Source organism: Ammodytes marinus, assembly GCF_949987685.1.
Source record: "Ammodytes marinus genome assembly, chromosome: 14".
NCBI lineage: Eukaryota > Metazoa > Chordata > Actinopteri > Uranoscopiformes > Ammodytidae > Ammodytes > Ammodytes marinus.
The window spans coordinates 29337571-29361624 of NC_137218.1; the positions used below are offsets into that span (position 1 = coordinate 29337571).

The 24054-nt window shown below is 41.9% G+C and overlaps 1 protein-coding gene across 1 annotated transcript; it reads right to left on the reverse strand.

Moving 5' to 3' along the window:
* Nucleotides 1-5030: 5030 nt before the first annotated feature.
* wnt11 (wingless-type MMTV integration site family, member 11) lies at nucleotides 5031-23348 on the reverse strand. Its single transcript, XM_080041050.1, has 6 exons — nucleotides 23135-23348; nucleotides 21428-21587; nucleotides 19331-19575; nucleotides 17707-17984; nucleotides 16798-17090; nucleotides 5031-5973 (listed from the first exon to the last, which is right to left on the reverse strand). Exons 2-6 carry the CDS (start codon nucleotides 21505-21507, stop codon nucleotides 5799-5801), a joined length of 1071 nt encoding a protein of 356 aa, XP_079897176.1. The 5' UTR covers nucleotides 21508-21587; nucleotides 23135-23348; the 3' UTR covers nucleotides 5031-5798.
* Nucleotides 23349-24054: the final 706 nt, after the last annotated feature.

A 24054-nucleotide genomic window follows, 5' to 3' on the forward strand; every position in this document is an offset into this window, starting at 1 on the left:
TATATAAACATATTCCAATCCCTCAATCTAATGCAAAAGCGTGGAATAATTTTTTCAATCAAAAATTTCTATAAAAATAACAGATAACTTTTTCCTTTGTTTTCCAATTTCTCTTTTTCAGATGTCATTTTGCAGTATAGCCTAATGACTTGTACATCACTTCATCAAAGCTATTTTAATATGAAAATTGGCATCATAGTGACACCAACTGTTTTACACATAATGGAATGGTCTGGAAATGTTTTTCTTTTTTTACACAAATACTTCAAGTTGCATTCTAATAACATAAATCAATTGATTTAAAACCAAAAAGTTACAGCAAAGTAAGCTTTTTCAAGCACAACACATCTGCAGTCATAGTATTTATTGAAGTCTGTGATGCATGATGTCCAATTTAGTGGACATGTGATTAAACATCATTTCCTCCCAATGTAAAATCAATAATTGGAAATTTGAACAACTATATGACTCCTAAGATGTTACTTGATGTTGTCATATTTTTTTTACCTGCCAGAGTCAGTTATTTTTGAAGTATTTACAGGATATTCCTGAGCTACACAACTTTTCTGCTCCCCGGCGGCCATCTTGGTTTTGACTAATTGTGGCTGCTCTTACAATGGTTGGCCACTGGTTGGCAATGCATTGGATGACACACAAGAGTCCACTGTAGTGGCTGATATGCAACTAGGCGATCTACACCCATGCATATTCAAGAAAACAGCATTTGAATAGCTGTCCACTGTAGTGACCACTATGCGTGAAAGGGTTAAGTGAATCATTAAAAAAAAATCCAGTTTTGCTGTCGAACTTTAGCGTTTGATTATATAGTGTATGGCAAGGCTTTTCAGTTTGTCACTGACCTTTTCACATGTACTTTTTCAATTTATGTCCTGTATTAAATGAAAGGCTTATTGATATTATATATTGAATATTTTGTATGTATTGTTGTTTTTCCTTTGAATTTGTTTTGAACTCGACGTCATTGTAAATGAGGGTCACCCCTCAATTGGTCTCTCGAGGATAAATAAAAGTTAAATGAAAAATTAAAATATCACCTTCAGAACGTCACAGTGAAAATAGAAAAATCAAAATAATCAATGTAAGCTCTTCAACATTGTGGCCGTGAAAAATAAAAGAGTGAGGCCTTTCAAAACTATGTCTCTCTATAGTAAACTATAAACTATAGTCTCACACAAATGAATAAAACATATATTTACTGTAGACATGAGGGATGACCTTTTTTAGTCACCAAAACTACAACTGTTGAGGATTTTTTTTCAGTGTTCTGAAATCTCAAAGAATAGAAGGATGATTTAAATGGTAAAGCTTGCTTTGGTGTGATGTGTTATAGACAGAGTATTGTGAACAGACAGAGACTAAATATAAACCAGGAATCCAATTTTTTTTAAAGGATGCCACAGTCTAAATGTTAATACAGATTATTTTCAATCTTCAATATTTATTTGTATTTCCTGAAAGGCCTTTGGCCAAATAAATGTTCTACTAAACATCCTAAACTTCTATCCTGATCACTGTCTGCTCCTCAGCTATCTTTTTCTTTAATCTCCAAAGGTGAATGCTTTGAATGATCTGCTATCTCCCAGCAACATGCTTGAGGACCCTCCCCCCCTCCACACACACACACACACACACTCTCTCACACACACACACACACACACAAAACAAAACAAAAAAATGGCCTTCAACAGCACATAATGCTGAATTCCTATTTGAAGGCTTGAGGCTGGGGGTGGGGTCTGCTAAAGTCCATTTACAGTACGGGTCAGTACATCTGAAAGCCTTTACCACTGCAGCCAAATGCTTTGTCTCCCTCGTTCACAGCTAGTTATCTAGACCACAAGCTTCACAAAGGCAATTGGCATTGTATTGTCCAGGCTGACATTAACCCCGTATATTTTCACTGCTCTCCATTTAGGTCCTCTTTTCCTTCTCAGTTCACACAGAGCCAGGGGTCACAGCCAGAATGGAGAGATACTTAGATACTTTCAAACAAAGACAAAGCAAGAAAAGAAAGAGCAACTGCCGTGGCGATTAGTTCCGTTTTTTTTTTTTTTTTTCGTTTTTTTCTTCACTTTTGTTTTGTTTGTTTGTGACACAAAGCTCCTTAACAGCCAGATGGGGGGCTGCTCTTAAACTGTTTCTTACCTGATCCCCGCCAATATGGCCGCCCATTCATATCCTTTTTTCCACACAGTCACTCAGCTTTGTGTTTGTGTTGACAGACAGAAGAATGTGGAGCAAATTAATGTTAACAACAGCTTTAAACTGTTGGCACATTCAGGCCGTACATGACATGTTGTTTTATTGTGTGGACAATGTCCAAGGGAGATATTTCAGGCGGGTTAGACTGAGGTCAACTGAATAGTTGCATGTCTTCATGATAACAACGGTTACTCAGCGGGTCAGTTGGCCAGGTTCAGCATTTCCAGACTAAAGCAGGTCTGTTAAGCCCCTATCTAATCTTTAGATGCACGAGGAAATCATTCCTGGTGTGTGATAGAAAATGATTTCTCATCTGGTTTTCAACATTTTCATGAGCACATTTTTGTACATTTAGTACATTCCTAGAACAGACGGAAATGGACTGATAGTAAAAAAAAAAGGTATACACTATCTTAGTTGAACATATGACTGGTTTTAGCATGGTACTCTAGGGGTCATGAGTTCAGCTCATTCCCCCATTGTCAGCACTTTTTTCGAAAAGTGCTTTAACATTCCAGAAAATTCCTTTGAGAAAATTGTATGACGTGTTTTTGTGGCATATTGGAATGGGTTAAGAGTTACATCCATGCGTTTTGCATACCCAGTGACATCAGTCACATTAACATGACCGTCCTCATTAGCATTAGCTCAGCGTAAGAGTGCAAGTGCTCAATCAGCAGGTGAAGCTTCACAGTGACAGACATCAGAGGGTACACACACACACACACACACACGCACACGCACACACACACACACACACACACACCTGCCTCCAAACTGTCTGGCTGGTATAACTGCTTTTAGACTGTGGTGATCACAACAACATACACAGATCAGACCTTATACAGTATAAATATATATATATATATTTCAGTGATTCTTGAGAACCGGGACAAAAGGCTGGGACAAAATGTAACTGCTGTTATCTTTAAAACTAAAAAGATTTAAAATTGTAGATGTTATTAGGGATTAAGAATAGAATGTCTGGAGCACAATTATCCCCTTAAATGTAATTTTATTATTATTATGTCAAATTTATGACACTTGTTATCTTCTCACGACGTCCAAAACAGTGTGTCCACAGAGAAGGTTTCAATCTTTCATATGCAATAAAACCTATTAAAAATGTACTTTAATGATTAAAAAGAGCTTTTTTCATCAAAGGCAACACTAAATAATCGCTCATATCAATAAAAAGTGTTTTTCTACAACGCATTCATGTTTTATAAGGTTTCTAAGTGGGGTGACACTTTTTGTCACCACCGTCAGACATTTCATTAAAATGTAATAAAATCAGGCAATATGAGGGGCAGCTGTCTCTGTGAAGGACCTATTGTCACAAGCTATCTGTGCAGAGTACATTAGAGTCAGACAGGCTCTGATTAGTGTTGTAGTTTTAGAATATTTTACATTACAAATCTTGAAAGTCCTGCGTCACAACCATGATATGTCAACACCGACTTACAATTTCTGAAGAAGTTATATGAAATGTTTCGATAATTTTATTTTCCTGAAGTAGTTCATACTAACATCAATCATCAACATAAAAACCAAATGGCTACTATAAAAACTCTATTTGTTCTGTTTAAGAAACGTTAAATATGTCAACACCGTCAGATATCAAAAACATGTAGGCCTATATTCATATACATTTTGAAAAAAAAAATGTGTGGCTCTATCGGTTTTGGTGAATATTTGTGATCACTATGCATCTCATGGGTCTAGCATAAAATGAGGGAACATTTATTTGTGTTTTTTGGTTGAGTTGACACAAAATAAGGAATGGCAAGATAAAAAGCCCATGTTAAAAAGGTGAAGCAAGGTAAAAAGTCCATTTTGATAAAAAGGACAAAAGCTGGGAGGTTGTGTTTGTAGGGTTTGTATTTTTTCAACATTGCACCCTGTTTTGTCCCACTTCGCAAGAATCACTGATACATACACATACACACACACACACACACACACACACACACACACACACACACACACACACACACACACACACACACACTCGGTTGAAACATTATAGAGGCTTTTTGGCCTTGGATCTGGAGTCATATTTTTCTTCATTTCCTTCCTAGTCAACTCTTCTTGACCTATATTTACATCCAACATGAAATGAAAGGAAATCGCCAGCTGTGAGAGAATCCTTACATAACCTCTACATTCTTAATGACCTTGTTTTTCCAGCCTATGTTGAGTTGTGTTGGCGGTTTGTGTGTGTGTGTATCAGCAGGCCAGGTCAGGCTCCACTGAGTGTGCCGGCTGGTGCTGCTATGCATCATGTGAGCTCACAGCACGGGCCAGACTTCTTCCACTGCTATTTCTGTCAGTGTAAAATCATGAGAAGCACTTCAACCTACACAAGGCTGGCCTGAGGCTAAGACCTGGGCTCCACACAGGGCCAACTCTGTTCCCTCCCACAAGCTAGCAGCACAAATTAGATTAGATTTGTCCATTGGAAGTCTGTCCCTCCTCAGTCAGATGAGTGTGTGAGCCGAGTGACTACAATCCCTTTGTTAGGAGGAGGAATGTCCAAACAAACACTTTCCCAGGGTTTGGCTAATTCAGATACAGATGCTGTCAGGTTGAACCCTACAGCTCTTGACTAGACTATGCTGAGCTGATTTACAATCACAGTGTCCTAGTAGTTGTGCTACACTGTTCTTTTAGACTGGGGTTTGCAGCGAATTCCAGTAGATTTAATTTTAAAAATGTTTGGAGGTTATGGACTTGTCTTTGCCAGAATTCTATAAAATGAGCTAAAACGTATATCACTTAAGAAAAAACATGCCATTTCCATAGAGTTTACGGTGAAGATCATTTAATTATTTTATAAATACATCTTTCTTTATTTCAGTATACAAAATAACAGTATGTACATCCACCCTAAAGTGGTTTTACAAAATCCATGAGTTCCGCTCATATGCTCTGAAAAATAGAATATACTTTGGACTGTATGTCAGACAGACAGATAATGCGCCACTTTACAAAGTCCTTATTGCTCTACTCAAGATCCACACAGGAGACACGGTGAGAGTCCACAAGTTCCCTTTGTGTTCCTTCTTCCTCTGTTGTCCATTGCTCCAGAGGAAAACCAGCTTGAATAGTACCTGAAGAAGCTATCCATGTCTTTGGAATAGAGCCAAACATCTGTCTAGTGAGGGGGAAAATGCAATCCCTCTTCTCCAGCATAAAATCCAATATTATTTATTTTTATTAGAGATAGAATAAAAAAGGTTTGTCATCATCCCTGTTAGAGGGATTTATAATCATTAACAAGAAAAAGTAAATACCCAGGAGGACGGCGGTCTTCACGTAAACCGGCACTGAGCCACAGTCTCCACGCTCCAGTTTTGTGAAGCCAAGAAGCTTACGAGTCCAATTGGCAGTTTTTGGAGATTCAATACGAAAATGATACTGACACAAGAATAGAGCACTTCTCTGTGAGATACACATGCTGAAGCTTAAGTCCAAAGTAAGCCTTCTCTTGGTATGGTAGTGCTTTGGTTAGTCTGTAGCCTGGGGTACAAGGAGAGAGGGGTGCTGGATGGGGCCAGCAGTGGCACACACTCTCATTTGCAGACGTATCGCTCCACCACGCGCTCACACTTCTTGCATGTGACGTAGCAGCACCAGTGGTACTTGCAGTGGCAGCGCTCCACCAGCGTCTCTGTGTACGGGTTGTAGCCACGGCCACAGCACATCAGGTCACAGCTGTCACTGCCCAGGGAGGTTTTGTTGCACTGCCTGAAATGAGCACAGACAAACAAAGGATTGTTAAGTTAAGTTACATTATTATGGTTGGTTACATTGAAATTTGTCTTTTCGCATATCCTCTCTCAAGTTACCACACATTGGAGGGGGTCAGAGCGCAAATCAGACCATTTTATTTAACATCTTTTGCATAGAGAAACAGGAGGCATATTTCCAGAAGTTAACAGCATTCATTCTAAAATGTGCGTTGCAGTGTGGCAGCCTAAGAAGAGCCTGCAATAGTCCTTTAAAAGTCTAAACCGGTGAGCTTGACATTTTGTGCAGTCTTTCCTCCAAACATTGTTTTCTTTGACTGTCTTTTTGTTTGGTGGCCTATGGGCCATGGAGCCTCTTGCTCCTGCAACCCATCTTGAATGAGCAGAGAATAGCCCGCCGTAAATCACACTGAATACACAGGGCTGCCATCCCTTTCTTTAGCGTGCCCTCTCTCCACATAATTGCATTGTTTTATGATGGCAGAGTGTTAATGACCAGTATAGTGAGGGGGGTCGCTGTGCCGATGCCTGCTGTGGGGGGGAGGGGGGGGGGGGTGAGACAGCTTTATTACATTGGGTGGGAGCTTGGATACAGACAGAAAGCCCCACAGCACAGTCATTTCAAGTCAGTTGCAAGATCTTGTTATCTCACTGCAGTCTTTTAAATGGAGCAAGAGGACAACTAGGTTCATTCAGTGTATCTGCTGGTTACAATCACAGGCACAACAATGTCATTTGAGAGTAGAGCACAGGCTTTAATAGCATGCCTCATTCCAGGGATATGATCACCTTCCTGCATCACTCATCACACTTTATCGATTAAGAACGGTTGCTAGAATTCTCTTCCCCTTGTTCCAGATTCTCTTGTTATTCCAAAAAACCTACAAGGTCAATTCAAGTGTACAAACTGATAAAGGCTCTATTGGCTCAACAGTGAGCGAGCAATCAGTGACATGATTGTGGCAAAGCAGATGATATTGTAGCGATGTGAATGAGTGTTAGTACACAGGGAGGTTTCAGGATTGGTCTGATAACATCGGTCTAGACCAGGGCTGTACGCAAAAATTCAGTAGCACAATTTTTTTTTTGTAGCACACGAAGATGATCGTTCGAAGACTTACATAACCTTAACCCTTGCATTTCGCTCTAATTACCTTTGAGCATGTTGGTCATCTTGGTCTCATCTGAGATTCTCAATCAATATTATATCCTATTGTGCAGTAATAATTGTAATTAATAAAGGGTGCAATTATTGCAATTTAGACAAGATTTACCTGCCAATAGCAATGTTTGCTGATTGAGAATTATTTCCATTATTTAATATTTAATAATAACAATATTTTTTTATAACATTCCCTTTTAATTAAAACCAAACTTTAAACCATTGGACATAGTCTATAAACTAGTTTACACGTGTACAATTTAGGATAAATTAAATAGGTTGCTGTGAATTTTTTCAGCTGAAGGACCAGTTGCCTTTCAAGCTAGAGCAATGTGGGGCTGTGAGTGCTAACTTCCTGTTCTTATCTGCTTCAAAATAAAAGTGAACCCACGTTTGGCTATTAACATGCTTTTAATGTGAAGGCGCATAGGAAATGGTATGTTTGCACACGCGGTAACTTAACTGCGTTTAATGTAAAAAAGAGCCGTGTCCTTCCGTTTTTTTACCGTTGGTGAAGTGTATTAAGGCTCATTTATGCTCCAATTCCGTGCGTAAATAGAGACGTACGTTTACAGCGTTATATCCGTCACTGCCCTCATACTTCCATGCGTCCTTTATGTTGGAATCGACATTACGCAAATCAACCATTAGTGGGCAGCATCGCCGCTCAGAGTAAAACGTTACTCAAATAGGAAGAACAAGTCAAACAGTGAATTAACTGGAATAAATATTTTATAATAGGTCCATGGAAGAAACAGCTTTAGCGATATAGGCCTACTACCGTAGCGATGGAAGAGGCTAAACTAGAGGCTGTATTATAGACAGCGGGGGTCTGTGAGGACATTAATCACGACATGTCAAACAAACTAGTCTCGCACGGACCTCCGGCACTTCTCTATTGCTGCCGTCAGCCTGCCGTCTAGCTGACATTCTTCCCCGTGCGATCCCCGCTCATGCTGCTCTGTTGTAGTTGTATGTCCCTGTGCCCCGGCCGTGTAACTTCATAGATAGATAAATGTGTATGTCATTTCGTACCAACTCACACAAACCTCTCCTCAAAAGTTAAGACATTTTCTAAAGTATTATGTCTTTCGTTTGTGTTTGTAAACAAATGTACAGTAAGTGAAAGTGAACTGTTGGCGATGCCCCCCGTGATCTCCGGTAGTAATGCTCTGTTCTGTCCGTTTGGTACACATCCACAAGCTTGCAGGATACGTGCAGAAATACGGACGTAATGTACGCAGAGTACGGACAGAAGGCTCCATCCGTATCCGTATGTAACGTAGAGCATAAATGAGCCTTTAGACGCTAGAATCGCCGCACGAGCATAGATCCTGAACACACATCTTTCACCAGCCAAAGTGGCGCGTGGACTCAACTACTTACTCGCCTAAGAATACATTTACCCGCTTTTGGAGAGTGTTAATGTAGAACCTTCTAAGCAGTGGTGTGCATCACTCCTCTCTGTGTCTAAATGAGATAGTATCTCCTCATTAGCAACCTGTCGCACTAGTGCGAGTAGACTTGTATTCATCATCGCACGTGATCAATTTTAATAGCAAATGCGATCAAGACTGTCACACTGTACAGCCCTGGTCTAGAAACATATGAGAATAATCTCTCCCCACTCATGGACACTCTGTGTTCCTCATACACACACATCAGCGCCACACCTCCATGTAACGACGGCAGCAAAGTGCGCGCCTCATGGTCTGGCTAAAGCATCCATGTTGGCGCAGCGTGTGGCTGCTGCCCTATCAGGATACAGACATGGGCACAATGAGTGTCCTTGACATGAAGCATGTCTCTGTTTATCTGTAGAGTGGCCTAAAGCTCAGGAGAAACATATAGTGGTCATATGATGTATGACATTTACAACACAACAACATCACCTTCCATAATGGAGCATTTTATTGACAGTGGCTTGCACAGCCATGGCTGCTGGAAATGCTGTTTTGCATTGAAGCCTATCAAGTACATGTTGAAGTCATTGCATTCATTCTTATAAAGCATGACATATCAGAGTGTGTCTGTTTAAACCATAAAATGAAACGGTAAAACCTAAAGAAACCAAACCACGTCATCCACAACAACATATGCCTCATGGGCCATACAGTACTTAAACAACTAAAAGACATATCCAGACAGTCCATCCCTCCAACATTTTAAGGAAAACAGGTAGGGGAGGACGGGGGAATGTGAGGCATCGGGTAATGTGAGACACCCCCTGTATCTAGGACACCAAACACATTTTTGGTCATCTGAGATATATGTTTTCAAGCCCCTCTCATTTCCCCTTGGCCATGAAAGAGAGGACCTCATGGTGATGTTGTAAGCATGTTTTTTTCACAAAAATGTCTTTTTTGTATCTAAAAGTAAATTTTCTTGCTGTCAACTTAATCGATTGTTGTTCCTTATCAAATTGATTCCGGTAGAAAAACTTCAATCATACATGTTGATGAACTACCAACATATGAAACCATGTGATGATGATAACTGAAGATTAGCCTGAATTGCTGAAAGAGGTAGTTTATTCTCAAATTGTGGCAGTGGGGTAAAGTGAGACAGTGTCTGTGCCCTATTTTAGGGGCTGTTTATACGACAACACGAAACGGTGCATACACAAAAATATTTTCGCGGATGCACTATATCATTTACATGAAAACAGCCAACGCAGACATGAAACCGCAAGTTTTTGAGATCAACTTCCAGGGAGGATTTTTTGGAAAACACAATGGTTTTGGTTTCTTGTAAACACCGAAACCATTTTCCCTGGTAACGCTGACGTCACAGCTCCACTTCACGTATGCGTAGCTGATGCGTAGTCTATAACATTTGCTGTCAAAATACCCACACGCGAGTTATAAAGTTAGAAGACAACATAAAATGCAAGGTGTCTCCGTGGCACCATGACAAGTTATTGAGACCACCCGTCACTTTGTCTGGGGAAAGATTTGTGCTCTGCCGGTTTTTCTAGCGAAATAAACGTGTGTAGCTTCTATATGCCAGGGACACGGCTCTCTCTACATTAAAAAACACTATCCATAGTTCAGCGCGCAGCGGTTAAGTTACTGTTCAACAAAAGGAGCATTAAGGCTACGGCTTCACAGTAAAAGCATTTCACTGGCTAAACATTAATAGCATTTCACTGGACAAACGTGAGTTGACTCTTATTTTGAAGTATGCCTAACAGGAAGGTAGCCGCTCACAAAGCCCCTTCACTATCAGCAAGTCTTCTGTTTTCACGAGTTCAATGCGGTGAAATAAGAGGACAGAAAGGTTGTCATTTACGATACTTGTAACCCCAAGCTTACACCAACCGCTTTATGAACGTTAGTGGCATTCATTTTCGGTTACAGTTTTATGCATCAAATTGTACCGGAAGAGCTATCTACTAGGCTGTGTCACCGCTGACTATAGAGCTGATAAGCGGAAGTCGCTTACTTCCGGGACATCGGACCTCTCGGCTCGAAAAATTACAACGGTAGTCAATGGAAAGAAATGTATTATTTTCTGGTCCCAGTCATTAAATTTGTGGACTAACAGCTCTTCGCTGCTCTTGACGCTTACATGGACGTCGATTTGGCTAAACAAGTGGGGGGGACAAACAGGCATTCTGGAGTGCATTTTCAAAAGTGGGGGGGACAATTGATGATAATGATATTATATAGTACTGTTTATGCCTAGACTGCTTTGTTTTTTGTGGGCGGGCTTTCCGCACCGAGCAGGTAGGCCTGAGGGGTATACTACGAAGTGAGATTAAGGGCTGAGCGAGGTCTGTTGAGTCTGAAGCCAGAGTTTTCAGTATCACGACGAAAGGTGGCTCTCTTTCTACCTGGCTAGATCACCGTGGTAACAGAGGCTGCACGGCTAACCTGCTCAGACCAGTTTTTGTTTCAGAGTTTGAGCTTAAATTCGGCTCTTAGAGCGCTGCCATTTAAGGAAACTACACATTTTGAAATCCCGCGGACCTGACTATATTGTCTGAGCGATACTTTTCACTGAGTAAACTAGTTAAATCAGTAAACTTATTGATCAGTAAGTTAATGAACGAAACGAAGCCGTGACATAAGGCTTACAGCAGAGTGAACTGTAACATCGCGCTGTGGCTTTTTGCCACATGCATACAGTTATTGATGCAGAAAATGTTAAATAGCCTAGACGTATGCAGCGCCATGCTCTCACCTCAAATGGTTTTACCTGGCGATCTACACACACTGGCTCTTAATGAAGCGTTCTATAAAATCACAGTTTGCAACATTATTTCACTGTAGGCTTCTTTCTTTTCATCAGTAGCGATTACAGTTGGGACGTGACAGGTGACAGCTGTCACAGTTCGGACATCGCTGCAGACTCGCAGGTTAAGCTTCTCACAGTAGATTCATATTTGTCCGGAAAATACAGACTACATGTTTTTTAATGTAGGCCTATTGGTATTTGTAAGATTCAAATAAAAGGCTAATAGTCTAAATCATTATGATGTGGACCAAAACTAAAGTGATTTTCCATAGGCTATTCATTTGGGGACAGTGTCAGACTCAAATTACATTCTTAAGTGTGGGACTATAGGCGTAGTGCTATAAATATAGCAAAGTAGCCTATATATATTAGGCTAAATGTTATAGTGTTTAAATCCGAGTTCAACGTTTCATTGTTTTATAATGTCACCTTACGCACTGCGAGAACGATCGGCAAGATAAATAAATCATGTCCATGCTGGCAGCATTCCACTCTCCTTAGCCTATTTGCAGTAAGAGTTTTTTTCGGCTCTCTGATTTCTGCTGTAATAATTCAGACTGACAAACTCTTCCTCTTGAATGAAGTTGGCGACACACTTTTGTTTTACTCAGCTGCTCACAATCAGTCCGTTTGTGTAAAGTTAGCGGCACAAGATCAGTCCAGGGACGCGCACAGAGCCTGAAGCCGAAACCCTCGTTCAACATAAGAGGTTGATAACTTCCTTCGTGATACCGCTTAGCTCTGAGCGAGGGTATGTGTCATGTTGAACCAGATCAAGAAAAGAGAGCCGGGCTCTGTTGTTGAGTTTGTTTCGTAGTATACCCCTCAGGTGTGTGTTTGTCATGATGAAAACTAAATGTCAAGGGAAAGAGGCGGTGGTTTAAAAAAGTATTTTGACCGCTTATTAAGTTCACTCGTTGCTTAAAATGGTTTATTCGTTTCCCAGTATATTTTACTTTATTTATAAGACAGTTGTGTTCTTTTTTGAGTTGTAAAGTAAAGGCAATAATTTTTTGAAGTCGCGAGTGCTTGGAGATTTTTGGAAGCTAGTCGAGCTGACCTCGCCTTCTTTACCCACGGCTGTACCCAAACAAAGAACAGCCGAGACGATGATACTGTCATACTTCAGAATGTATAACAGGTTTCAACATGTGAAAATAAAGTGACAGCTGCGATCAATATTTTTACAGTTGTGAATGATGATGCTGTATTATTCTACTTGTTAAACATGAAGGCTATTGCACCCAGATTACCCGCGCGCAAAAGTAAAGCTGCGTGTGTGTGTGTGTCCTTGATTAATGCGCGTGCAACCCCCTCCCCCCCCCCCCCACACACACACACACCTGCCACGGACCTTCGCCGAAAGGAAGGAGAGAGAGAGTTAGGACCGTTACTTTGTGTATTTTCTAAGAGTTTTTATGCTATCTGAGTAATTAGTGTAGACGTGTCAGATGAATCGACACATTTATTGTGATGTTTTATTATTCTTCTACTCAGTTGGTGCTGAACATAAATTGCAAACTGCGCGCTTACAGATGCACCGCAGGCTTAATATTCACCATTTGCTTAGCTCTATTGATAATGATAAAGAGAAGCTTTATTTAAACACTGTCCATGTGACGGTGGTGATTGATTCATTGTAACTTTGTTTGCTAGATAGAATCTCAGCGGCTGTCTCCCCTCACATTAAGGCTATTTTCTCTATAGGCACGCAGTCAGTCTTGCGACACAGTGCTGTGTTCTAATTAAAACCCGACAGGAATAAGTTGGCTACAATTGCCCCGCACGGCCACCGAATAGTCGAATCTCTGGACTGAAAAGCATAGCTGAAAAGACAGATCTGGCGGGGGGCGGCCGCTTGTAGATTCGCTCGGTCGAGAGCGGTCGAGAGGGCGACTGCGCGCCGGGCATCACTGGAGCTTCTCCCTGCTGGGAGAGCCAGCGAGTCGGGCAGGGCTGGAGCGGCTCTGCCCCCAGCTACGGCGCATGAACCACCGAAACAAGGATAGGCGGCGGCCAATCACGGTCGCGCGTGCGCGCACAGACAGAGAAGAGAGAGAGAGAGAGAGAGAGAGAGAGAGAGAGAGAGAGAGAGAGAGAGAGAGAGAGAGAGAGACCTTGACGCTGTGTTTTAATACGGCTGGACGCACTCCATGTCCGGCTTAAAAAGTGGGGGGGACAAAATGAGTCTTGACGAAAAGTGGGGGGTACATGTACCCCCCATACCCCCCGTAATCGACGTCTATGGACGCTTATGATATACGTCACCACTCGCACCCGCTTAGCTCAGAAACATGGCTGTGTCTTTAATGCACTTTACAGCCTTCTTTCAATGACAAGACAAAAGTCTTCAGCGTGGCGAAAACCACTACAAAAGTGGACATGTGGAGAGTTTCAATTTCTCGAGTGGGGAGATTGTTGGCGGAAGACGCAGCATTAGCACTGTCAGTGGAGAAGTGGAGGGAATGTGTATTGAGGTGACGTCACAGAGGCGGCAAGACTTGTAGTTTTTCTTGTTACATTTTTTCAAAAGCCGTTAGACGAATAATCATACAACATACCGTCAAACTCTTCACATCATGATCATTTAGACCCATACAAAACATGTATGTAATCCAAGGCATTTAACAGAAAATAGTAGATTACTTTCCATTGACTCCCATTAATTTTATTTTCAGCCGAGAGGTCCCATGCCCCGTAATTCCGCCCCTTCCGCTTAACAGCTAGAGCGATTTCGGCCTGTTTCCTCTGAAAACATGTGTACGAGTGAATATTTCAAATAAACTGCGTCTGAACGGGTTTAAAAAAGAAAAAAAACGTGAAAACTATCATGTTTTCACCGTGTAAAGTGCCCCTCAATGAATCCATTATATTTGAGGTAGCAAGGACACTAGTTTGAAAATACAAAAGACAATGTGGGCTGGAGGTGGGGGTTGATGGTTGAAGGGGTGTCAGCAAGGGCATGGTTTGGCACGTATGTATGTGGGGGACAGGAGAGTGACCTTTAACATCAATAGACTCTAAGAAATATGTCTTGTATGATCCCAATAAAACAAATGCAGAAAAAAAGACTCAAAAGATGGAAAATGACAGCTGGGTCTAGTCCTGTTCTGAGTCCCAGACTGTTCTGGTTCTGATTGTCCTTTGCTCTGACCCTCAGACCCTGTTTCCACCTGGCATTAACATCTGACTTTTTGAATCTGGTTACAAGTGGACAGCTCTCAGTCCGTGTGTTCCCACTTGTATTTTCAAATGTGACTTCTCTGTCTACTTGTGATCGGATTCCATTTACCCGCGCTGTATTTAAATCAACACGTTCATCATTTCCGTTTGCATTGGTGTTTTTAACTGGTGGGGTTCAAACAAGTAAACATACAGGGCTGTACAGTGCCACAGTTTTAATCGCATTTGCTATTAAAATGCATTACATGCGAAGATAATTACAAGTCTAGGTTGACGAGATATGCTACTGTTTCATTTAGACAAGGAGGCGCGATGCACAACACTGCTTAGAGGGCTCTACATTAACACTCGCCAAATGCGGGAAATATCATAGATAGTATATAAAAGTAAAAACTCTTAGGCGAGTAAGTTATTACGCCTCTTTGGCTGGTGAAAGAAGTGTGTTTGCGGGGCGCCTTTTCTAACGTCTGCTACACTTGTCACCACCACCAGTAGGCTACACGGGCGGCTTTCTGTATGAAGTTAAGATACTGTATGCGAACAGAATATTTCCTGTGCGCCTTCACATTAAAAGCCTGTTACTACCCAAACGCGAGTTGACTTTTATTCTTAAGCAGATAAGAACAGGAAGTCGTTGCCTTGCAGCTCTCCAGTCAATAGCAGCGATTTCCGTGTTTTCAGATTTACGCAGTGAAATGAAAACAGAGGAGTAAGCTTGTCATTTGCAACTCGTTCATGAGGCTTCTATAAAAGCTGCATGAACGCCGGTGATGCATTTTCAACGTATTTCCGCCCAGGCAGGGGGCAGCAGCTGAGTAGGAGGTCCCTAATGTGGACACAAACCACATTCGTGTTTCCACTACCAAATGAATGCGAACACATCGGACACGAGCGACGTAAACCACCTCCGAATGTGGTTTTTGTGATCCGATCTCAATGCGTCTTGAGAGTGTTCTCACCTGTAGTTAGAGCTGTATTCATGTGATCGGATCACAAAAACCACGTTAATGCCAGGTGGAAACGGGGTCTCAGACACTAGCTGGCTAAGGGTCCTGTGTTCTGACCCTCAGACTGTGTTTTAATCTAACTGGTTCTATCTGTCATTTGAATGTTAATTATTGAATATGAATTATATGTTGTATTTGATCAGAGTTACTTTCAAGTGTTTTTTTTTCTTAATTGACCAAACCCCATGACTCTGTTACTAGTCCGACATTAGTTTTGTAATATTTGGTTTTCAAGCTAGCTGTCAGGATTACAATTTGTGTTGTTATGGTAGTTTCAGAGTGTACAAAGTAGGAGGTTCAGTTTACCCCCTTGATTTTTCTGGTCCGTCTCAGTTTACCCCACAGCTGGGGTAAAGTGAGACACATGACAACTTTTTTTTAAACAATCATATTTTCACTGCCCTTTGTCTTGAAACAATTCTGCTAATGCCCATTTCTAGGAAACATCCTGAATTAATGGGAAATGTGTACATTTGAGTGATAAATCATTTTAGCTCGCTAAGAGGGGAGCAAATGTAAAAAGTGGGTAACACTTTAGTTTGATAGTCCACTGTTGACACTCAACAAGCCATCAGTAGATATGCAGTTGCATGTCAACAGTGGACTATCAAACTAAAGTGTTACCAAAAAGTGTCTCAGATTACCCCGTTCTTCCCTACATTTAAAAAAGCTTGCTAGATAGTTGAATATGTATACCATGTTTCTCTGATATTGGTAAGGCAGATCCTCAGACAAATTGGCTCCTTGCTGACCGCTAAAGAATCACAGAGCAGAAACACTTCACAGTGTGTGTCCAAACTGAAACACTGGAGCTGAATAGTGTAAATAAAGCTTTATCTTTGGGGTGGGGGGGGGGGCATTAACTATTTCCTCATCCGTGTGGCCCTCTCCAATCCATATCAGCTGGAGTGCCCTCAGTCCTAAGAATAACAGCATTAGTCACTGTTGTAGATAGTGGGACTACGGCTCCAGTCCACAGTGGCCCTTTCAGTGACACATGCTCAGACATACACAGACAGAGCCCTATCAGAGGCTGCTGGGCGTTTTATCAGGCAGCCTGCACACTACCGGTTCCAAGCTTGGATGAGCACACATCCAGTTGCTCATCTGTCACTGATATGAATCCTGCTACTAAAGCTAATAACAGAGAACTAGCATTACCAAATATATATATATCCCCCTGTTTCTCTTCTTCACACTCACAGTCAAAGCCACTCATGTCAAGTCTCACCTGTCCTGTGTGCCAACAGAGCCCTGCTTGTCATTCTTGGTACAGAAGTCCGGGGAGCTCTGCAGGTAGACCAGCTCGTTGTCCCTGACCGGTCTGATGTCGATGTCTTTGGGGACCAGCTGCTTGCGTGTTCCCATAGGCCGGTGGACCACCTTGGTGGCAGACAGGTACTTGGTCTTCAGGTCCATGGCGATCTCCCTCAGGTCCTGCAGGCCTCTCCAGCAGGTCTTTGTAGAGCAGGAGCCAGAGACACCGTGACATTTACACTTCATCACCAGAGCCTCTCTCAATGCCTGGACAGAAGACAGAAGACAGAAGACAGAGGACGTGGAGGTAAGATAGTGCTCTGTCTATGTGAGATTACAGAAAAAGATCCAATACAAACCAGGCACACACAAGTACATTTACAATTTGACCTTCATCCTACCGACCATGTTGTCCCCAATTACTTTTTATAATTGTTTTTTTCTGATTCCCTTTTAATGAGTGGTTTTAAAAATTTAAAATATTATTTAAAACTAAATGAAACCAGATTTAAACAATGATAAAAAAAAAGTTATGAAGGGGATTACACTAGGAATAGTAGCTTCAATTTGCATTAAAGTGTATATTCATCGATTACAATATGCTAATTAAATGTTACCTTAAATAATATGAATCCATTCATTTTTACTCATAATAACATAATAACAAATTATGTTTTGAGAATAAATAAATTCAAGTTTTGCTCTGATGGTTGTTTCTTTCACTACTTTATGCCTGGGGTCAGCAGGGACCCTGTCGGTGGTCCATGTACAGTATGTTACATAGGGTGGTAGGATGAGTTCAACAAACATTTGTATCTCCTTTAGAAAAAACCTTCCGTTATCCCTATCTTTTAGGATGAATCAAATCTGCCCATCAGCTTACTTGTCTCCCGACTTCACTGTTGTGTAGGTGCATGAGTTTGTTGGCATGGGAGCCTGCACGCTTCATCTTCATAGGAGCATCAGAGAACTTGGAGCCCATGATCAGACCATAGTGCAGGTTGTCAGCGCAGCCCCCCCAGCGGTGGCCAGGTTTGAGGATCTCCCCGGGGATAGGACCACACGAGCACTGCCTCAAGTCTCCAGAGGTGCAGGCCCGCGCTATGGTGTGGCCGATGGCAGCTGCTGACAGGGCGTAGACAAACGCCGATTCTCTTGTTCCTGTCAATCATAGATAAGAAACACAGATTATATCCAGGTCAAATCAAAGGGAAATGCCAGGTCTTTAAGGCAATGGCCCTGCAAACTGAACTAAGCAGAGACATAGCCATTCAGTGATCATTTTCTATATGTTCAATGCCAACACTTCAACGTAAACTATATTCAATGGTCCATAGCAGTTTTTAGGACTGCAACTATTTTAATCATCAATTATTTTCTTGCTTAATCAAGTTTTTCGTCACAATTTCCTAAAGCCTAGGCCCTAAGGTAAGATTGTCAGATTTCACTGACTTGTCTAACCTACAGTCTGAAGCTGGAACTAGTCAATGTTTGGCATTTTGACATCATAATAATAAGTCAATTATTAAAAGCTCAGATTATTTTTCTGTTTTTAATTGATTGAAAAAGCATTTAACTCTAAAAGTTTAAAATTAGCAAAACTAATGTTGGTACATTCCAATGGTTAAAAGTTATAACAGCAAAATAAAAAGAACATTTATAGCCACTCCTTTTTCTAATACACTTCTGTACTATCCATCCATCCCATTTCCCTCCCCCCTTTCCTTCTATGTTCTCAGTGAAATGGACTGCGTGCGCTAAATGAACCTATCAAGCACAGTCCATCAGTTGTGTGACTCGAAGGCAGAGTGAGCCCTGATGTGATTGCTGGTGATGGGCGTACATTCAGAGCACATATGTTAATAGGCCGGGGAGTAATTGGAAGTAAGGGGAAGAAATCAAGTCTGGCCGTGGGCTGGTTAGATCAAAGCCCTGCCTGGACAGAGATGAGCCGTTTCCTGTGGGGTGCAGGCCGTTCATTTGGTGTTTCATGTCCTCTCTGTAGAGCCATGCACACCCCCCCCCCCCCTCTAACCCCCACTGTCTCTGGATGACTCAATGTCCTTTTGGCAATAGAAAGTCCCACTCCAACGCAAACAGTTGTTCAGTCTGATAATGTCTGATTTTGTAAATAACAAGCCAATTATTTGATCATACAGAATGTGCACGTGTTGTGAGGAGGGTAATATATTCATATAACAGCTTCAGTATAGGTCCCTGGCACAGGCAGGCTTCAGGAGTAAATGATGGAATCATTTGGCTGGCAGGAAGAGAGTGTAAAGAGGAAACAACACGTCATCTTAAAAGCAGAAACATGTTTGAAAGGGACTTTCTCTAAATAGCATGTTAATAGATAGATGGCTTTTGAGGCTTAGACACTGTTTAAGGCCCCAGGATCATTTCACTAGTTGCTGTAAAATGAAGTGAAACCTTGGTTCTGGATATTCATTAAAGGTGTAGCATGAAGATCAGAGCCTTTAGAAAGCACAGACGGGTTGTGAGCCTACCTCGGTCCAGGTCCGGACGATACTTGGGGGCATCTGCTGGGATGTCGATGGAGGAGCAGTTCCATCTCATGTCCCCAAAGGTCTTCTGGCATGTCTTCTTGACTTCCCGTGCGGCCTGGATAATGGTTTGCATGAGCTCCAAGTTACTGCGGCACAGCTGGGCCTGCGAGGAGACCATGCCCGGCAGCAGCTTACAGTGTTGGGTCTGGTTGATGGGTACAGATGAAGGAGTGTGTGATAGCGCTCTGCGGAGCGGGGGCAAACGACGGGTATTGGTCAGTATGGATGATACAATACAATTTATACATATTCTCTTTGCAGTGACCATGACATTGTGATGATAACTAATTCACAATTGTTAATGTTGTATGAGTTGTGAACTGATCACATTCATATTAATAAGAAAGCATGTGAATTGATGATATTTTATTTCTCAAGCCTCCGAGACACATCAGCTTTGATCAAACAGCCTGACAGGTAAAACTACAGGCAGTGGGATATGTTCGCATGACTTTCAGAAAAGAGATGATCTCATCACAAGAATATCCAGAAGGAAAATCAGCTGTGGATTCATAAAACATAGGTTTTTGGCACATAGCATTTATTTTGTAAAAGACAGAAGAAGCCTTAGGATGTGCCAAAGAATATACAGTAAAACCCCACCACATTCCCATCCACATTCAGATGAGAAAGGATAATGATCCCTCTGCCTCACCATTTGCATTTCCCACCAACAGAAGGAGCCGTCCTCTGTTGGCATGAATCATTTGTTTACAGACTATTAAAGGCTGCAAACATTTCATTTAAACTTGAGTTTTATTGAAGATAATCTTAAAAGCTTAAACCACAAGCAGAGCAGGTTAGCTGTGATGTCTGCTGTGTGTGTGTGTGTGTGCGTGTGCGTGTGTGTGTGTGTGTGTGTGAGAGTCCCTGAGAAGCGCCTGCACCTGGGCCTGGTGTGCATTAGGAGCTGAGGGGCCAACACTCTGAGCCCAATGATAAGCATTGACTGTGGTAACCCGCAACTCACAGGTGTTTACAGCTGCATGTGTTTTGCATTGCAGCGCTGTGCATTATCAAGACTGTGAGACTTCTCGCTTAGATTTAGCACCGGCCATGCCAGCTCTCATGGGCCACCATTACAAACACTTATTCTGAGGAGAAAAACAAGGACAAGGATATTGTTGGTAAAGCCGGAGGAGAAAGTTTTGTGTTTGAAGTGATCCGACATGAGACAGGAATAAAACTCACTTTGAGAAATATCCAGCATTGTGTTCAAATAGTAAATAACACCTCAAAGCATTTGTGAGTAAAACCAAACAAAACTATCCAAACCCTTTCATTGAAACATAACACATCATACAGAATGTGCACGTGTTGTGAGGAGGGTAATATATTCATATAACAGCTTCAGTATAGGTCCCTGGCACAGGCAGGCTTCAGGAGTAAATGATGGAATCATTTGGCTGGCAGGAAGAGAGTGTAAAGAGGAAACAACACGTCATAGTGAAAGAATAGCAACATGAATTCCATACTGTCCAAAATTATGGGCAAAGATATGTTTCATTATTTTACCAATCTGCTCAATACGAGCAAGCCACATGATGAGCTCCCTTTACGGCACACACACAGTCCTAACACTGACTAAGGCCTGAAGAGACACACAGCACTGACAGCACCATGACGCCTGGCCATCTCTATCACCATCCTCTGCTTATGAAGCAGCAGGGGGCTCATTTCATCTGAAACACATATGGCATCTCCTTTGACACAAGCTGCATTCTGGTGAATTAAACAAAGAGGTTTCCGTTCCTAACCTGAACTACTGCCAGCTCATCTACACTGTCCTGCTCATCACACACACATGTACAGCACACAGCCTGTGTCTTGATCAGGAGCAACCTGAGGAATGTTGGGGCCCATTTCAAAGCTGCCACGGGCCCTCCACTCCATCAAACACTGAAACGTGCTGCGAGGAGTCAGTCACACTTCATACATGATGTATCTACATGACGTCATCTGGTCTGACATAGTTTGAAGGTAAAGCAGCTTAAAAAGGCGACAGGTCTACAGAAGGACAAAGTGCAGAATACTTACAGCCATTTGATGCCGGAGCAGAGCTGGGCCAGCAGCAGGGCTGTGAGCACGCCCACAGGCAGGACACAGCAGCTCCTCATGGTGACACACTCTGATACAAAGGACTGCTTGGCTCACACTCAACAGTCTGCTCTCATGCCACGGCGTGCTTCTCTAAACCCTGTAATACATATTATAAATATTAGCAATGACTTGGCAGTGCCACAGCGGGCCGTTTGGAACACTTTCTAGATGGTAGTAGTAGAACTACAGACCCGTACAAGGTTTAGGACCTCCAGATTAAAGATTTTAAAACTGGATGACGGAAAAATCTAATAAAGCAATGACACATTAATATGATGAAGAATATTTTAGTTCCAAAGTATTAATCACATTTAATAAAATAAAAACATGATAGCCAGATAATAATGTAAATTAGTTAAATTGTTTTGCTTTGCAAATCTAACACTAGACAGAAGAAAGCAGACAAGTCTAAATGAAGGGAAATAGATGTAAGGCCTATGGTAGGCCTACACTGTCCACAATGCTGACTTTCTTCATTGACTGACATTTTTCTGTTCCATGCTGTTTTGTTATCTATTGTAGTTTGATGGCCTATTATATTTATTATTAGAGTCATAAGATTAAGTGGCTGGTTGTTGTAACATGATACATGGTACTTTATGATTTTAAATCATTGATTTATGGCTTTCTCAGTGTTTGACGAGGAGTTAAATTAGACGGACGATTAAGGTTTCATACAATCACGTTAATTTGAGCTCAAGGCGTATAGCAGGGCCTGTTCGATTACGCGCCCTTCGCTTTATGCTCCAACGGAGAGTGAGTGCGGCGGGAGGAGCGCAGTGCTGTGCGGCATAGCGGCAGATAACGCTCCATGGTCTGGGTAAGAGAACCATAGTATATAAAAGAACATACTATCTATGGGTCAGAACAATGCGTTTGGAGAGCGTAAAGCGCCAGGTAGCGGAGAACGGGCCGCTCCTCGAGACGTTTGAAACCTTCAGAAATCACATCGACTGATGATTTAAATGATGACAGAAACTCACAGGCCGACTGTGGTGTGTTGACTTGACTTGACCAACGTCTTTGCACGCACTGAAGGCTAAAATAGTCCTACCTTTTTACTGAACATTTAGGCCTAGGCTACAGTCTCTGTTTGCCGGTTGGTGTCATGTAATACAGTGACTTTAGGCCTTGAGTTTCAATTCACAAAGCAGCTCCTGTCTTTCCTCCAGCCCGGTAGATAAAGACTAGGCGGCTCTCCCTCTCTCTCTCTCACACACACACACACACACACACACACACACACACACACACACACACACACACACACACACACACACACACACACACACACACACACACACAGTGCGTCTCTCATTCAGCCCAATGACTCTTAATCATATTTCCCAACGATATAAAAAACCCGTGATCCACTCTTAAGTCTTCACGGGTAGATAATGTAAAATCTAAGCTTCTAGCTGAAAGTCTAAGAACTAAACGTGTAATGTTACACATGACATGAAAACAGGCTTCAATAAGTAGCCTAGGCTACAGGCTCTGACTCTTAACAAAGTAAGGTGAATCACTATCAAACTCATATAAAGGCTCATTCAGCCCTGACTTTTCTCAGCAGAGTTCCGTTGACAACCCGACCCATTCACGCTCTCTCACACCAAACTTTCCTTCCAACTAGTTTGAGCTCACCTTTGCTGCGGCGCGCAACTTTCCACCGATCAACCAAAAAACAAAACAAGAGAGAAAAAGCAGTAGTGTAATCTCAGCAGGTAGGGATATCCGTCAGCCGCGGTGTGCTCGCTATCAGCCAGACGCCTTAGTAAAATCCAGCATGGGGAGGTAGAATAGCTCCGGACAGGTACGCATGGTGAGTGTGAGTGTGTGTGAGAGAGATAGAGAGTGTCCAGAGAGGCTGCAGGCAGTGAGCTGGAGTGGGGGCAGACTGACTCTAAAGTAGCCCGGCCTGCTTTGATCTCACTGCTGATGTCAGACCTGCATTAGCATAAGAAAGCACGAGCTACTTGGAAACACTCGAGTTGGCCTGAAAATCCGCTGGAATAGTGCCGTGGTATATCCCCATAGGGAAGTGAAGTGAGTTATAGTGCGTCTGTGGTGAGGGATAGTCCATGTTTAATGACCTGATTTTAATGGCATTTGTATAGCGGCTCTGGAATCAAACTGCACCAAACGCCATGAAGGATTCTCAAATGACCTTCTCTGACTGTCCTTAATGGTGGGCAATATTTTCACCTCACCAATTATTTAACACGGGACTGATGTAGGCTATTAGAGTTCCATCAAGCTGTTACAAAAGTATTCAAATAAGTTTCCTTGTCAAATATATTTTTTTGATTAGAATAGCGGGCACTTTTCTCCATAATGACTTTTAACATGGTTCCCTGCTTAAACATATAGGCTAATGATATGATAATGATCATTATTTTATGAAGTACACTATCAGTATCACTACTGCAATGGCTATAAATTAAGTACGAAGTAAGTGTTCAAAGGCCACAATGAGACATAGGCCTACATGGTTTTATATTTCATTATAATGATACAGGAGAGATACAGTGTGTTGGTCCATTATTGTTCCTGAAACAATATCT